A 19,051-nucleotide genomic window follows, 5' to 3' on the forward strand; every position below is an offset into this window, starting at 1 on the left:
TGGAAGATTCTAAGGAAGGATATGACTAGCTTGGCTCATATGTGGAGTGTCCTTTCCTACTTCAACATTGCCCCTACTTCCCACACCTTTGAACTCAACATGGACCGGGCCCACCTTATTTATGAAATTATTATGAAGAAGGACATGGATTTGGGAACAATGATCTCCTCTCAGATCACCCAGATAGACCAGTCCAACTAATCCAGGCTCGACTTCCCTGCTCTTATCACGACCCTCTGCAATGCCAAGGGGGTCCACTTTGAGTCCTTGAGACCTATCATTAATTTGGCATATATACAAAAGAACTACTGGAACCCAGTAAATACTTCTGTAGTATTCCGAGGGGCCAAGAAGGCTCGGGGGCAAGCCACATAGGAGGTCCCTCCAGCACCACAACCAATTCCTATGTCTGCATCCACTCCTCCTTCATCGCTACCACCAGCTCAGGAGCTTTCGTAACCCATGTTGTAGAGCATTCATCATGGCTAGTTCTTGATCATGCAAGCATTGTAGTAGATCGACACAACACTCTACCTACCCATTATGACGCCAAAGGAATTCTTCTAGTAGGTAGCCTGGCTCGAAGATCGACCTTCTTCGTTTGAGGGGGGTGAGCCTGCTGCTGCTGCTATTGAGGAGCCTACTATTGTTGTTGTTACTGAGGATCCCACTACCGTTGTTGCTGAGGAGTCTCCTGATGTTGCTGCTACTGAGGAGGAGCCTACCACTGCCGCCACTGCTAATCCCGATGAGCCTATTCCTGCTGAGGACCCTACTGCTGATGATGTGGAGCCTGAACTTGATGAGGACTATATTTTTGATATCTCAGCGGCTCAGACTCCAGTTTGGGATCCATCATCTACACAGGATTAGGTCATCAAATTTTGGACTTTTATTTATTTATTGTTTTGTATTTATTATTGTCTTTTTTTTGTGATATTACTTGTATTGCAATACTTTGGTTTACTGCTTAATTAGAAATTTTGGATGATAGATAATCATTTGATACATTTTGATTGATTTATTTGGAAATTCTTTTTGGAAGTATGCATAGTTGAACTGACTGCAGGACTAAGATAAATTGCGCCTGGTTAGTGATTTTGTGAAGTTTCCAAATTGTGAGTGAACACATGTTGATTGATTGAGTGATGGTTTTGGGAATTGAATGTGCATGAGTGAGTGGGTTAGCTTGCATGACAGGAAATTGTGAATGAGAAACTTAATGCTTCACAGTATCGTATGAGTTGTGTACACCTTAATTGCGAGAGAAACGACTGATCTTATTGTCTGGATTTTGCATGATTCTTGAATAGCTTGAGTGCATACATGATATGGACATGATCAAGGTCTTGTTGTTTTTTATATTTCAGTCACTTGGCCAAATAGCTACACCTAAGTAAATAAATAATTGAATCCCTTGCACCCTCTTGACCCTAAATGTGAATAATTTTTCCATTGAACCCTAAGCCAAATGTTCATGCTTCTGTTATACACATACACCTTTTATAGGTTGTAGGAGAGCATTTTTATGGATCAAGAAATTTTTTTTCCAAATCTAGGGGAGTGTCTTGGATGAATTTTGTTACAAGGAATTGATTTCTCAGACAGACACAGAGAATCAAAACTATGTTCCCTTGTAGAATCTATTAAAAATAAAATAAAAATATAAAAGAAGAAAAAAAAACAACATAAAACAATAGAAAAAGGGAACAAGATCTGAAGGTAAATACATATCAATAAAATCTCCATGTGCTATGAATAATTGCTAGATACAAGGTTTGGTAGCCATGAGCAGAAATTGATTCGAGAATGCTCTCCTACAACCTAGATGTTTGAATTCTAAGAAAAACCACGATTCCGTGCTAGTCCAGCCAAGTTACAAGCCTAATAAAGTCCTTAGTGATCCATATTATGTGTGTACAATTGCATTGATTAGATGATGTGTCAATTTGAGATTTATAATTTCAGTCAGTTTAAATGATAGATACATAGTTGAAACACTTGCGTGTTGAGTGAAACACTAGCCTTGTGAGGAGTGAAGCATGATTAATCTTCTTGAATACTTGTCATGCCTGCTAACCTTTTCAATCTCTGAGTACATTCCTTGCATGATTCCATCATAAAACCATGACTTGTGTGAACTTAAGAATTGGAAATTGAACTTGTTGAAGGATATGCAATTATTTTAGTTATTGTGATTGGTTATAGCTTAAACATTGCTTTTGATCTAACTTAGTAAAGTTTAGTTTACTTTTTCTTGAGACAAGCAAAACTTTAAATTTGGGGGAGTTTGATAGGGGCTATGCATAGGTTATTTGTATATTGAAATCACATAGCAATTATCTCATTTTCTTATCTTTTATTTCTTATTTTGTGTTAAAATAATAGAACTTAGCTTCTGAGTTTTTATTCAAAAGATACTAAAATTAATGATTTTAGAGTAATTTTTGTTGTATTTTGAATAGAGTTGAGTTGTAGCAGAGACATGGAAGAGGATGAATAAACAGAAGTGTCGCGCTCAGTGCGACCTCCTCGCTTAGCAAGTCAGAATCGCTCAACCCAAGCTAGCCGCTTGGCGCAAGAAGTCACATTGGAAAACAGCTGTCACGAGCAAGTGCGCTAAGCGCGTATCCTACACTTAGCATGTGGCCACTTGATCAAGCTGGACATGCACGCTCAGCGCGAGAGTCACACTAAGCGCACAAGAGAGCTCTGATTAGTCTATTGGTTGGTGAGACATATAAAAGGAAATGAAACCTATTTTGTTTCCTTAGACACGAAGGAAGCCAACAGAAGTAGAGGAAGAGAAGTAGAGGAAAATTCATTTTCGGAGCTCTGGCCGATACATTTCAATCCACTTTTCTTCCATTTTCTTCCCTTTCATCCCACCTTTATTTTTGTAAGTCTCTCATGACAATGAGAGACTAAAATCCACCCGTTGTTGGGAGCTCTGCAATCTAAACTCTTTGTGACGTAATGATTCTAAACTATCTTCTAATATAATGTTGTTATTATTATTCATACCTGTGCTTATTTATATACTTATGGTTTGATCATCTATCTTTATGTATTGTTTTAGGATATAAATATTGGGAAATGCTTGTATGCTAAGAATTTGGAAAGAATATCTAAAGTGAGTCATATCTAGGGATAAAATGATTTCCTTTAACTTGTTTATGCATCTATGCTCTTAATGCAAATCATTTAGTAATCGATTGCCAAGGGAAAGTTGAGATAATATTTGTCTTCCAAAAGAGAGTAGAGGTCTGGGGATTAAAAATGTTTTCCTCTTTAATGAGTCTCTTTTGGCAAAGCGGAAGTGGAAGTTATTAATTGAAATAAAGGGGGAGGGTGAGGGGAAGTGTTGGTGTTAAAGTATGGAGGTTGGAGGGATCTTGAGAGAAGGAAGAGATTTCTCGAAATGCTTCCTTTTTGGTGGAGGGGTTTGTGTAAAACTTGTGGAGGTAGTAGTGACTCAAAGTGGTTTGATAAGATGGTGGCATGGAAGGTGGGGAGAGGAGAAAAAAAATAAAATTTTGGAGTGGTGTGTGGGTTGGTGATCAATTGGGTAACAATTTCCCTACTAGATAAGAGGAGAGGGTAATTGATATTGGTGAATGGGTTAAAGGGGTATGGAGGTGGAATTTAGCTTGGCATAGAGAGTGGTTTGTTTGGGAAGAGGAGGTTGTGGATAGGCTTTTATTGGAATTGAGGGGAGTTTCCTTACGAAGGAATGAGTCAAATTCATGGAAGTGGGTGCTCAATCAAATCGGGACATATTCGGTTAAAGCTACTTATGTGGTTCTCTGTGATCACCACTTTGCTTCCACCAAGGATGATGTTTTGGCTCATACCTGGAATCTAAAAGTACCTCCAAAGATAAAATAAAAAATAAAAAATTCATTGGACTTGTTAGAAACCAACTGCCAAGTGGTGATAATTTATCCAGAAGAAACGTGGATGTTGGACTTGGTAGTTTTATTTGTCCGTTCTGCAGAGACCATGAAGAGACGATGGCTCATACTTTGTTTTGTTGCACAAGAGCAGAGGGTATTTGGAAAAGTGGTTATTCGTGGATCAAACTTGACATAGCACTGCCTGGTGATGTCCGAATGCATTATTGGCAATATACGCCTTTCCCTAGAAGGAAGAATCTGCAATCACGGTGGAGAATTTTGTGGTGTGGGGTAACATGGGTCCTTTGGAATAATAGGAATAACATCATATTCAGGGGAAAAGAGTTTGATAAGCACAACATTATGTAGGAGATCTTGTTCCATGTATGGTCATGACTAAAGAATTCGGATTCCTCTTTCTCTTACTCGTATGCTCAATGGAGTGTGAACCCAGGTGTATGCTTGCTCAGGTAAAATGTTTCATGTGTGTGCAGGTTGGTGTTGGTGGATGCAAAGGATGGGCACGGTCTCCTTGGGTAGAGGAATGCATGGCGGAGGAAGTATGTGGTGGTACAAATTATGCACAGATTGCACCTCACATGGGATTGGACGTGACTAACAATTAATGTAGCATGAAGGATATGAGGTGAAGAGAAGCGCATGAATGCTTGTCACGTTGTAATTATACAATACTCATATTGGTTTTGGGTAACAACACTTATATGTTATGAGTATGTGGTTATGCAATATTTATGTGTCGTCAAAGCCATAAATGTGTTATAACCATGTTCCTCTCATAGTTCCAATAGTAGGAAAATGAATGAGTGGTTGAGAGCAGACAAGTTGGTTAAGGTTCTTCATATGTACGCACCTTTGGTACCACTGGTACCTTTATATCTTTATATATATAGGATAAACAAATATTGCTGATTAAAAAAAAAAACAGTTATTGCCTTTTATTTTATAAAACTTATAATTTAATGTTTGATTTTGTTTAATTAATAGGATAAACAAATGGGAAATGAAGAGTGTTAGAGGAAAATAGCTTTTGTTATTTACAATGGTTGCCACAATATGCTTCATCGGACTCCTTATCTATAGGAAAATGAAGAATATTAGTGGAAAACTATAGGAACTAATACTTCAACCTTTTCTTTTTATATTTGTTGTGAGCACCAAACCTTCCATATTATAACTAGAAAAATTTTAGTTGTAATTATGAATTGAGTTTCAAAAGTTCTGTTTTAAAGTAATGTCATGGATTACATGGTGTTTTTCTTGCAATATCTTCCCTTTCCACGATGTCTTTAATGGTTGTGAATTTTTCTCCTTTCAATATTTTGTTATGTTTTACCATATTATTAAGCATGTTTATACAATAATATAAGGAAAAAAATTAAACATGTTCCTTATTCACTAATAATCTTAACTTCAACACATTAATCACTTGTGTCTAATTACTTGATTATCATTAGCAAGTATACGTCTGTACTTAATTATTTTTGGGATCAACTTGTATAACCTGTTTCAACTTAACATTTCAACTTAACATTTGTGTGGTCTGCTCGTATAATATATCTCTTCATTGTATATAGCATATATTTTTCTTCATAATTAAGCAAATGACTTTGGCTATTAAGAATTTTGTTGTGGCTATGATTTGTAAAATTAGTTTGCATATAAATTTGTTTCTCTCATGTCAACTTTCAACTCAATTTACAGCATAAAAAAGCATAACATTTGTGTTATTTTTTCATGGGGGAGATAGTCAAGGAACCAACTTCTGACCTTTACAAGCTACGTCAAGGCCTAAGTGGATGTCAAATGAGTGACTTAATGAGAAAATAGGAAAGGTATAGTAGTATGTAAATGTTGGGCTTATTTATTTTCCAGTTACTACTTTTGTCAAGGGAATTTCTTCTTAATTAGCAAAAAAGGTATATTTCATTATAAGAAGGTACAAAGGGTACCCTAAGCTATATAGAAGTGTTGATCATCCTCCATCCCCGAGGTTACAAGATATTAATATGTGAATTAAATATTTCATAACCAAGGAGATCAAATAGAAATTACAACCCCTTCCATCTCTAGTTAATAATTGTAGTCTCCCGAAACGTTACCAGCACAAATGTTATGCGAGCCACATTAATGTCCTCCACCAATCAACAATTGCCTTCTTTTAGAATTACCCATATCATTTCACGTTCACTTGGCAATAAATGATATTGCATGATTCTGCCGCAACCAACTTGCAATTAGGATTTTCAATTTTGTGCTCCCTACGCAACAACAATAATAATTAGCATGCACATCAAATGTTAACTATTTGTCAAGTGTATCAAATCGTCACAAGTAATAAAGTTTTCAGAAGTTTGAGTGTCGAATTCACAGAGACTTTGTTTGTACTTAGATTAATGCAAACCCAATTTAAAAGCAAGAGATAAGAATTTAAAATAAAAGATAAAGAAAAATAGAAGATAAAGTAAAGAAAAGATAAGATATTTAAAGATAAAATTAGAAGATAAAAGAAAAAGATAAAAGATTGAAAGATCAAAATAGAAGATAAAATATTTAAATTGAGATATGATAACTACTTCTACGAAATTCAAATAAAGTCTAAATCTACTAAGTCTAACTACTTACTCCTAATAAAACCCAACGGTAAAATAAGGAATAATAACTTCTAAGAAAAAACAACAATAGAAAAATAGGGAATAAAATCTATATATTAAAATCGTTAAAACCTAACAAGTCTAATCAGCCTAGATATATGGATTCAGGATTTGTCTGTTATCAGTGAACTAATTTTGCCCCACATCTATCCATCTACTTGCCCCTGATGTCTCACAATGACAAGCCTACCTTAATTACCTATCTTCCAAATGTCCTTTGCGAAAACTCAATAACTAAGATGCATTAAGATTACATTCTAGATGTTTGCTAAAGCATGGGCATTGGGTCAATGCGAACCCTATGATTTCTTTCTTTTATTGTTCTATTAAGCGTTACCCTCTCCCGAGTGGCCTAACCCTTAAAACCGATTCACGCATTCATTCCTTATCCCTAATTAGGTTTTACCCTCTCCCGAGTGGCCTAAAGACTAACAGAAAATAAAGTCCGAAATGCATAATAAATAAGAAAGAAAAGCAGATAAAAGAACCTGGAAGGAAAACCCTCTAAAAGATAACCCGATAATTTCTTTCTTTTAGTGTTCTATTAAGCGTTACCCTCTCCCGAGTGGTCTAACCCTTAAAATAGATTCAAGTATTCATTCCTTACCCCTAATTAGGCTTTACCCTCTCCCGAGTGGACTAAATCCTAACAGAAAGCAAGTTTCGAGATACAGGATGTAAAAAGAAAGAACGGTAAATAAATAAAAGAACCTGGAGGGAATTCCTCTTTTTATTGATAACTCTTGAAATGCTCCATACATCATTGGCTTTTTAGGCCTGTCAGGCCCTAGCTAGGGGATTAGCCACTCATGGTCATGAGGGCTTTACAATGAGAAGGGGGGTGAAAGAAAGGGAGTAAATGAAACCCCTAGAAGAGGGGGTTCTGTGGTGGTCTTTTGTTCCTTGGACTGGCTCTCTATTTATAGCTGCTGAAGTGGGCTTTGGGCCTTCGTAGGCGCGCTTAGCGCGACACCCCGCACTTAGCGCGTGTACTTCCTGGCCCACTTAGCCCGTGACGCGCGCTGAGCGCGCGTATTGGGCTGAGCCTTCTTCAAATTTTATTCTTTTCTTCAAATTTTATTCTTTTCTTCAATTTTTTTTCCCTTTTAGCTTGTTACACCTCCAATTTTTATATCTGCAATCAAAATTCGAAATTAATTAAATCTTTCCAAATTGAAGCATAAATAACTGCTAAATAATTAATTCTAAGTTAATTTTAGACCGATTTTCCACTATTAATTCACTATTATTTAGCAGTTATCAACAGACATTCCCTTGCAGTAGGTATAACATGCATAACTCAAAAAAGAAACTTATCCTAAGAAAGGGAAGCTCGAGGCTGTAGTACCCAATGTGAGTTGTTTAAAGCACATACTAGTATTTAATTGCCATTGAGAAAAAGAATTAACTTCAATCTTTAACAAATTCTTTATACATATCCATGCAAAAAATTAAATGTCTCGAATAATCTTTTGGTGATAAAAAATCTCTTGTTTGAAGACGCACATATTCCTTGTCTTCCATATAATCCATACAATAGCTACCCCAAAATCATCGTTATTAGCCCACTTTTTCTATTCCCTGCCACTTCCCAATGTTGGGAAAAATGCAATTCCACAGTGTGTGGTAATATTGTGATGTCCCCAAGCCACTCATAGCACTCCTGCCAAATGGAATAGCTTTTTGAACACATAAACAACAAGTAGTTTGTAGTCTCCTCCTCAAGTAAGCATAATGGACAGAGGGTTGAAGGTATAGTCACTCCTCTCCTATCAAGATTCATTCTTGAAGGCAAGCTATTATGCATGATTCTCCAATCAAGGCATTGGACCTTTGGTGGTACATGTAGGTCCTAAATGTGTGAAAAAATGTTATCAACCATTGTATACTTCATACATCCAAAGAATTCCCCATAGGCAAATTTAACTAAAAACAAGCCATTAGATTCTTTTCTCCACCATCAACAATCCGAGGTATCAATTTTCAAATTGAAACCATCAAGTTTTCTATGTAATTCTTCTTTCAAGCTCTCCTCCCAAACAAAACTTCCTTCCTCCAACAAAGATTCCACTTACAAGTCCCATCTTCCCATATTCCCATATCTTGGATAAGAAGATTTTGTTGCATAGAAAGAACAAAGAGTCTAGAATAAGTGTGAGCAAGACTTTGTTCTTCTAGTCAATTATAAATCCAAAAATAAGCTTTGTTGTCACTCCCTATCCTCCACTTAAAGAGATTGTCAAACCACTTTGTATCATCATTCGCGACACACATATAGCACAAATCCCTCCACCAAATAGATGCATTAATTGTCATGACTTTCGGTCTTTAGAATGCCCTTTCATCTCTCATATTTTGGCTCTAGGACACACACCCTCAATGCTTCCTCATTTTGGAAAAGTCCCACCTACATTTTCTCAGGAGAGATTTGTTAAGGGAACCAATACGTTTAATGCCTAACCCTCTTGGGATTTTGGCCTACATACCTTTTCCCATCCAAACCTTTGTCAAGGGAAATTAAATTTGGAACATAGTGTGATTGCTTTATCTTTTGAAATTTAAGAGTGTCATTGATTTATCTTGACTTCCTATTAATGATATTAGCTTATTTATTGTTTTATTGATGCATTGTTTTCTTAATTTCATGTCTATTAAACAATTTTCAATTAAAATTAATTATTTGATGCTTAAAAGTTATTAACAACTAGAAATGATTTTCATTAATGGAATTTGAAATAAAGTGGTTAATTATGTTTAAAAAATGAAACAGGTTGAGATATGTAGATATGTATAATTATAAACAGAATTATATTTGTCTCTAATCAGAGACGGACTATCACAGTTTTAGAGACGGACAAAAAAATAGTGTCATTATTTTGAGATGGATGTCAATCTAACTCTGATTAGAGACGGAGCTATAATTTTAGAGACGGATGGCTCTGTCTCTAACAGACATGAATGGAAATTTTTTTATATAAATGACCAATTATACTTCCAACAGTTGATAAGAGATGAATATATAATCCTGTCTCAAAATATTCGGAAACGCCCAGATCTGTGATTAGGCTCTTTATCTAATTATTAGAGACGGAAAATTTCTTTTAGTGACAAAAGTCTTCCCTCTCTACATAAGATTTTTCTAGTAAAGATATCTACTTCGACACCAAGATAAAGTTGAATGTGGTGTTAGTTTCTATAATGTAGTTTATGCTAATGTGATTTTCTTATATTGAGTTTAGTCAAAAAAACTTATAAGTTTAAACAATTTGCTAAACTTGGGGGAAAACTTAATAAAGTAATGCATTTTTATAACTTATTGCATTCTCTGATGAGAGTTAAGGACTAATCTCACAAAATACTAAACTTAATACATTTTAGGAACTGAAATTTCCAAACAGCGGATCGATGCCCTATTAATTATATATTCCACATATTTTGCACTCTCTTATCAAATGCAATACTTGGTAAATTTTTAAGCAAATACAAGTGACCCAATCGTTCAAAGCAGCATTGCGAAATATTTATAATGAAAACTATATTATATAATTGATTTAATTTTAATTGATTTAATTTAATTATTGAGGGAATGTGTGAGAGAATGAGCATAAGAGAATTGTTTAGACTAATTTTTTAAAAACTAATTAGTTATTAAATTGATGAAAGTATAAATTTAAGTTATCCATGAGTTTAATTGTGATTCAACCATAATTTAATCGACAATAATTAAGCATATAATCTTAATATTATATAATATATTAATTAATAAATTAAAATAAAATTGTACGAAAAAATTTAAATAAAATTTCAAATTAATACAGAAAGATTAAAATATTGTATATATTTTAAGAAAATTATAATAAAAGGTTAAATAATAATAATTCATAAATAGACTTATTTGACCATTATTTATTTTTAAAAAAATCAAAGTAAAAGTTATAATATTAAAAACTGTTCTACTTTTTCGGTGAAAGTTTAAGCTAATTTGTTTATCATTAATTTTGAACGATTTTAGATTGATTTGATCCTTTTTGACTGCTTTCTATCGATTTTTTAAGTTGTATATAAATTTAATAATTTTATTGATTCATTAATCTACCATTTGAATTGACTGGTCCAATTCTACTTTTCATTTTAAGTTTATGGGCGTTTGACGAGGACAAGTTTTTTGGTACTCGAAAAATATGATTTTTGAAAAAGTCGATTTTTAAGAATTATAATTTTTGAGATTGTGGAAAATATATTTGATTAGTTATAACATATTTTTTATGAATTAAAAATTAATATAAAATATATAATTAAAACTTTTTTTTCACTGGTGAAAGTTGAATTCTGTCTGTTTGTTATTTTTTTTTACAAAAAAGTAAATTAAAATTAATTTTCGAAAATCATAAATTTTAATAATTTTTTTATTATTACATATTAAACATGGGAATCATAATTTTTCATTTTAAAATTATTGAGAAAGTAAAAATTTTAGCCTATCCAAAAGCTCCTTTGGAGTTAAAAGCATAATGGAGTCAACCAAAAATGAGCAATGGATATGCATTAACAAAATTTCACACAAATATCGATAGAAATAATAATTAATCACTGTGAAATATGAATTGAACACTGTTTTTAAAGATAAGAAAGGGATTGTGTGTCATCCTCTTGTTTCTTCTTTTTCTGTTTTTACCTGCTGAGATGGGCAAACTGTCTTAAAGCTAGACTCTCACACACGATAATAACATTCTATCTTTTTGTTATTATTTTTTACATCTATTTTTTCCTGTCTCCCATCTTGTCATACATATAGCGTGTCAAGTGTCAACCAGTGTGACTTACTTGAAAAGAAGCGAATCCATTCTTTCTGTCTACAACATTATTATAATTCTAATAATTAGAGGAAGAGAGACACTTCGAGTCTCTTTATATATTTTAAATAAAAATAAAATAAAATAAATATTTAGAAGTTAAAAAAATAAGAAAAGGAAATAGCTAACTAAAAAATAATAGAGCAGTTAGTTATAAAAAAATTTGATGAAAAATAAAATTATTTAAAATATATATATACTAAATGGGATAATTTTCATTATTAGTTGTTATAGATAATCATGGGTAAATTGTTTTTCTTTCTAGATGTTGCAAAGTATTTTTTTTATAAGAATAAATTAGACTTAAGTGAGATAGGATAGATCTTATCAGCATCAAATTACTCATGGACTCAATTGGATATTGAGTCAATAAGTCATTGATTGATGTCCATGATTCAGTTTAAAACTATTTAAGTAATTTCATAACCTGTAGACTTATACACAAAGTTTAACAAAATTTAATATATTTAAAAGATAAATTTTGAACTTATTTAAAAATCTTAAGCAACATATTATTTTTTTTTCTTCAGAATTCAGCCTACACTAACACATAATTTAAATCAACTATTTATTAAAACTATAATCGTTGCATACTGGAAAATATAATTTAATATATATAGAGAGAGACAAAATATAAAAACAAATTCAATGAAGTGAATAAACTTGTATAAAACTTATTTTATTTAGAAAATATAATTTTTTTCATTTTTTCATTATTGTTATGATAAAAAATAATTATTTTTCAAACAAGTAAGTCTATAAGATAAATACAAATTTTACTCATAGATGATAACATAAGTCAAGGGAAAGAACTTAATTTGAAAGTGGTGATAACTTTATAATGTCAAATGGTAAGATGTGATTATGCTTGGTAAAAAAGCAAGTAAATCTATAAAATTAATTTTCTAATATGAGTAATGTTCTTCAGCTTAAACTAAATTATAATTTTTAAAAATAAATAAATAAAAATTGCATGACTCAACAAGTCAATTGAATCGTCAGGTCAAGATTGAGTTGAGCCGAATCAAACCAGATCAAATGTGCATCTATTCAAATGGTGACTCGAACTAGTTAAATGTCTAAACCAACAGGTCTAGTTGAACAGTTCGAAACAAGTCTGATAACTATGAATAAGATCCTTGTTAATAATAAAATTATTTCTTTAAATATTTAATATTGAATTATCATGTTAATTTTCGTTGAGGAACCTGGTTGGCTTGATTTAGTGGTGTCTTCTTCCTCAATTTGCTTGATTTAGTGGTGTCTTTTTTCTCAATTTTTTTTTCATCCGCAACAAGACTCCAACTTCAAACTTTTGTTTAAGAAGACTGAGTCAGTGCCACTTGAACCAACATCTTGTAGGTAAAAACTATCGTGTTTTGGTATATTTGTTTGAGAAAAATATTTTTTTTATGCAGTGATGTATTTTTATTTAATTAAAAAGAAAAGGAAAAATAAAAAAATAATTTCTAAATGTAAAAACTTAGATTTTCTTTCGTTGTTTTTTTTTCTTCTTCTTTTTCCCAAACTAACAAATGCAGAGTTAATTAGTCCTCCCCGTAATGATGCTATTGCTGTATGATAAATTATGCTCGAGTAAACAGTGAAAGTGTTACCAAATGCACCTCATTTAGCATAGTAGCTTATGATAAATTATTCTCTATTCTTCTGAATTAAGCATAATATGAGTGAATCAGAAGAAGCCTTTTGTCTTTCGCACTAATATTTAGCTTATAAAAAAATTAGCTACCGCGTATACTTGATTGGTATTTGTTTAATCGAATACTAAACTAAAAAAAGTTGTCTTTATTAATAATTAGCAATAGATTATTTTTTTGTTAATTTAATCTTTATATAAAAAATAAAATCATTAATATAAACATTATGAGTTTGTTTAGGAAAAAAAGCATTATATGAGTCTATGCTAACATTATGATCTATTTTGCACATAGAGTAGTTTTAATTGATTTGATATTCAGTCTTTGATCAGGGTATTTCCATGTGAGAATGGATTTTCAACAGTGATTTTTTTATTGCATAAATACATTTTAGTCCTTGAATAAATTTTATTAATATAATATTCTATAATAAAGTGAAAGTTGAAAAGAATAATTAATGAGATCATAATACTTAATTATGTCAAAAAATAATTTCATTGTAGAGGATCTCTTTCCAGATATACACTAGTATAAGTTTAACTCCTTAAATATTGTTACAATTAGGAACTCTTGTTTTTGTTTTTATTTTTTCTGTAACATTTAGGGTACTCTTCTAATAACTGTCTTTACTAAAATTTAAATTCTGGTCAAATTTTGATTTTCCCTTGCAGGCAACTTGCACTATTGTACTCATCATTAGCCCAAAATCAATTTTCTAATTTTCCAATTAGAACATAATAAGCATTAAAAGCAACTCCTTTTCGTAAAGGTAAAGTAAGTCATTTTTAAAAAAATAATGGTCAGGTACATGCAAAATTCCGTTTAAAAAAGAAGGTACATGCACAATGGTCAGTGCAACTTGGCCCATTTATGAAACATACGTATAAAACAGGAAATAATATAGCAACCATGCATATATATGGAATGGTGATTCAATCAAAATCAGATCTTAAATTCAAGTAGTTGATAATTAATATTGGTATAAACTAATTGAAGGCGCATTCCGTACAATATCCATGTTTCACAGCAAACAGAATCACAGATAGACCTGTCACTAAGAAAAAGCAACTCTTTCAAAAGGGAAAAGGAAATGGGAAAATATTGGCAACTTGATTGAAAAGTTGTGGTCTGTTGGTTGGTAACATTTGCCTCCGGACGAAAGAATACTACATAACTTGATCCTCATGTTTGCCTTCGAATTAAAGTAGTCAATATGGTCACATTTTTTTTCCCTCAAATATATAAAAGTTAATCTGAAGAAGATATTAATTATTACCGTTAGATGTGGCCGGGGAAAAAAATAAATTTATTAATATAATGGTTTATGTCAAATTAATATAACATAAGTCAGAGAAAACACTGTTAGAAGAAAGCGTTTCACATCGGTTAAGAGACAATTTTTTATGATGGTTATTAATGATCGTCATGTGGTTATATTAAAAGGATGGAATCAAAGGGAATAGAACAATGCAAGCTGTAAAAGAGAGAATAGAACAAGACGGAACGTTGTGTTATGTCTGATAGAAACCTCTCACGTTTCTGGCACTAAACTAATTAAAAGCACAAATGTGAAATAAATAGGACTGAACATTACTTCTAATTATATATTGTTAATGAGAAGAGTTGCTAGATGTTGACTCTTCCAAACTCTTACTTTCCCACTATAAATGGTGTGTCACAAATATTGGTCCAAGAGCTTAGGCACCAGTAACTATTTATAGACTATTTTTTCATCAAGAATACATTACAAGCCTTTACTACACCACAATAAAAAAATATATTAATTAATAAGAATTTTTCATAAAAAATTGCTTCTTAATATTTTTAACCAGTGTCTTAAATGCAGTACTTGTTAGCATTTTAATTATTCTAAAATTATTCAAGTCTTTACCTACAGGTCTGAAGTATATATTGGAATACTATTATTTCATGATATTTATAGCAATGTTATCTAAAAGAGGAATATATTTTGCTAGAAATTAAGAAATCAGAAACACCTTCTACCTTGCGTTACATTCCATAAACAGAAAAGTGCTAGTTACCGTTTATTACAAGGCAATCTCCAGTGGCTAAAATCCATTTGCTATTTTGGCAAATGCTTAAACAAGCAACGCTCATATGAAAGCTCAAATGAAGGTTTATTAAACAGAAGCCTAACCTAAGGAACATAAACCAGACACACCCAAGAGATCTCTTTGAGGTTTCTCATCAAACACCTTTAGCCAACAACAATGGCACCTTTGAACAAAGTTCTTTTGCTCCTCACCTTATTGTTCCTTGCGGTGGATGCCAAATACAAAAACAAGAAAGACAAGAAGAACAGTGTTTTTCATAAGATTCCCAAATTTCCAAAATTTCCAGTTCCTATCATTGGAGGTGACCAGAAAGTTGTTGTGGATGGTGGTAATAATGCCATTGCCAAGCCCGATTTTGAAACAAACAACCTAGGGCATTGGGAGTTGATTAATAAGCAGTCGGGTGTATCCGCCATGCAAATCAATTTGATGCCCAATAACAAGATGCTTGTATATGATGCCACCGTTTACCGTACCTCTAGACTCCCATATCCAAAAGGGATGCCATGTGTTCAATGGGTTGATGACAACCTTAAGCAAAGCAAAGAAGATTGTTTTGCTCATTCAATGGAATACGATATTGAGACTAATCAAGTTCGAGCACTCACGGTTAGTGTCATCTTTATTTCTTCTTTTCACACATTACAAAATTAATTAGCTTAGTGTTGTTTAATTAAAATGTGATGCATCATACTAGTAGCATGATATACTAATAATGAGTTTAATCATTATATATTGTCAACCAATTAAAATCATAATTGATATAACTTTTAAGTTAATTATCATAAAAATTAATAAATTTATCATATTTATGATTCGATAAAAATATAAAACACTTTTTTATTTGCATCACTTCATTTTCAGTCAATTTCTTTTCATATGTTTCTTTTCATTTTCTATTGTATCAAGTATTTATCACTTTTCTCCCTCCTCTTTTGTTTTTCTCTCCATCTCTCTCATCCTTCCACTCAGCCAAAAATGAAAGGAAACCTAATGTTTAACCATGATGAAGCATTTTTCTTTTTTGTGACACGCTTTCAAATTAAAGGGCACGAGAGTTGATTAAATGCATGGCATAATGTGGACCTTGGTGCAGGTAAAGACAGATCCATGGTGCTCATGTGGAGGACTTACACCTGATGGTACCCTAGTTGTTGCTGGTGGTTTTGCAGACGGAGGGAAAACCTCCAGATACTATGGCGGTCAACCTGATTGCCAAGACTGTGACTGGAGGGAATACCCCAATAAATTGCAAGAGCCTAGATGGTACGTAGATACAGTATTTATCACTATAATGTTCATTTAAATCTTAAATCTTGACAAAACTGATTAAATTTAATCTAATTAACTTAGCTAATTAAAGTTTTATTTCTAATGATTTCAATTTTTGTTTGGAAACTCTAAATATTCCAAGGATTTGGCTTGCATTTTGAAACACCAATTATATATAGTTTGCATTATTATTATTTTTTTCTTTTGTGTATATGCTCGTACATGGAAAAACTCTTAAATACATATTATTTATCACATTATCTCACTTAGGCACTGGAGGCAAATAACATGTATAAATGCACTTTACACTTTAAATTCAACATTATATTTAGGTAACGTTTCGTGACAGATAAAATGGAATGATAAATCTTTCTCTATTCCGGTCTCTTTAATTCCACCTTCTTCAATAAAATTATATATACCATTTTTTTTTACCTCATGCATACGTTTTATTTTAATTTTAAGGAAAAATTATTTTTTGTTATTATAAGCGCACAAATTTTACCTTTTAATATTTACACTTACAAACAATCTTTTCTAATCCTTACTAAGGAGTTTAAGTTAGTTTGTCGAATAGGTGTATGAGTTATTGTAAATTTTTTAATATTTATCTTTAATTGTTATGAATAAAAAAAAATTTAGATCTTGTGTAAATATTTTCAAATCCTTTTTTTTTGTTGATATTGTTACACAAACATTACCTTTTAGTGTTTGTTATTTTATAATGGCAAGAGACCAAAAGTATTTGTGCAAAAAGTAAAAATGATCATTTTTAAGTTTAAAGATTAAAAGGGTAAAGTATGTGCAATTATAAGGCATAATTTTTTCTACTTTTAAAATATATCGAACATATATATATATATATATATATATATATATATATATATATATATATATATATATATATATATATATATATATAATATTTTCATCCCTTTTTAATATATCTACCCAATGCTACCTTGGTATTAAGCAAACGGCCTACATATTAGTTGTCTAATTAATCAAGAATATTAGTTTCATTTCATGTATATGAAAAATAGATCATACATATGATAATACCACAAGCATAATCATTTCACTTGAGAAGATGTTAGAGTATTAGACCAATATGTCTTTCCTACAAAAACCATGCATTATTGATTTGTTGTTCCACTCTTGTATATGCTAGGTATGCTACTCAAGCAATTCTTGCCAATGGAGAGTATATTGTGATAGGAGGTCGTAGATCTTTCAGCTATGAGTTCTTTCCAAAGGAAGGGCAACCTAGTGACAAACCCATATTTTTCCCATTCCTCTATGAAACCTCAGACATTGATGAAAACAATCTTTACCCTTTTGTCCACCTTTCTAGTGATGGCAATCTCTTCATCTTTGCCAACAACCGTTCCCTCCTCCTCAACCCTACCACCAACAAAGTGGTCCGCACCTACCCCGTCCTCCCCGGTGGTTCCCGGAACTACCCGGCTTCCGGCATGTCTTCCATCCTCCCTATAAAACTCGATGGCACTGAGCTAAGTAGTGCCTCCATCAAGGTAGAGGTCCTTGTATGTGGTGGCAACAGCCATGATAGTTTCATCTTAGCCGAGACTGAAAAAATTTTCAAACCAGCCATCAAAGATTGTAGTAGAATGGTGATCACAGACCCTGACCCTAAATGGGACAGTGAAGAGATGCCTTCAGGGAGAACCATGGGGGATTCTCTTGTCCTCCCCAATGGACAAATCTTGTTCATCAATGGTGCACAAAAGGGTACAGCTGCATGGTGGGATGCTGATGAACCTAACTTCACACCAGTATTGTATTTCTCTGAAAAACCTAAGGGTCAAAGGTTTAAGGTGTTGAAACCTAGCCAAATAGCTAGAATGTACCACTCAACCTCAGCAGTGCTTCCTAGTGGCAAAATTTGGGTTGGTGGTAGCAACACCCATGATACTTACAAGGACAAGGATAGGTTTCCAACTGAGACTAGGATTGAGGCTTTCTCTCCTCCTTACTTGGACCCAAAACTAGATAAATACCGACCCCAAATTGTTGAGGAATCTTCAGAGAAGAAGCTGATGTATGGAAAAAACTTTGAGACACAATTCAAATTGCAAGACACGAACCAGAAATTGACCAAGCAAGACATTAAGGTCTCCATGTATTTTCCACCTTTCACCACTCATGGCTACTCTATGAACCAAAGGTTGTTGTTTCTTAAGACTTTCATTGCTCAAAACTCTGAAGGGACTTACAAGGTTACGTCCAAGGCACCAACTTTCCGAGAGGTGGCTCCCCCAGGATATTACTTGCTCTTCATTGTCCATCGTGGAGTTCCTAGCAAGGGAATGTGGGTGCAAATTGGGTAGGATTATTACTAGCTCAATTTCAAGGCACACGTGGAGATCTTTGAACATGTTTTTATTTTAGTTTTTTTTAATATCTAGGAAATCCTCATTTTTGAAGCACAAAAAATGGAGGAAGAGAAAGTGGTGTTATTATCGCACCCTTTTCTAGTCATGTAAAAGTTAAATCATTTTAGTTCATGTACAAATAATTAGTGTCAGCTTCTACATGAGAACTATGTCATGTAAGGGGGACTTCTTCGAGTAAAGAACATGATGCAAAAGATGTTTTGATGAA

At 32.7% G+C, this 19,051-nt stretch overlaps 1 protein-coding gene across 1 annotated transcript; it reads left to right on the plus strand.

The window, feature by feature from the left end:
• The first annotated feature begins 15,248 nt into the window (after nt 1–15,248).
• On the plus strand, nt 15,249–19,051 carry LOC114417992 (aldehyde oxidase GLOX1-like). Its single transcript, XM_028383104.1, has 3 exons — nt 15,249–15,763; nt 16,251–16,420; nt 17,598–19,051. The coding sequence occupies exons 1-3, from the start codon at nt 15,311–15,313 to the stop codon at nt 18,775–18,777; spliced, it is 1,803 nt and encodes a 600-aa protein (XP_028238905.1). The 5' UTR covers nt 15,249–15,310; the 3' UTR covers nt 18,778–19,051.

Source organism: Glycine soja, chromosome 1 (assembly GCF_004193775.1).
Source record: "Glycine soja cultivar W05 chromosome 1, ASM419377v2, whole genome shotgun sequence".
Taxonomy (NCBI): domain Eukaryota; kingdom Viridiplantae; phylum Streptophyta; class Magnoliopsida; order Fabales; family Fabaceae; genus Glycine; species Glycine soja.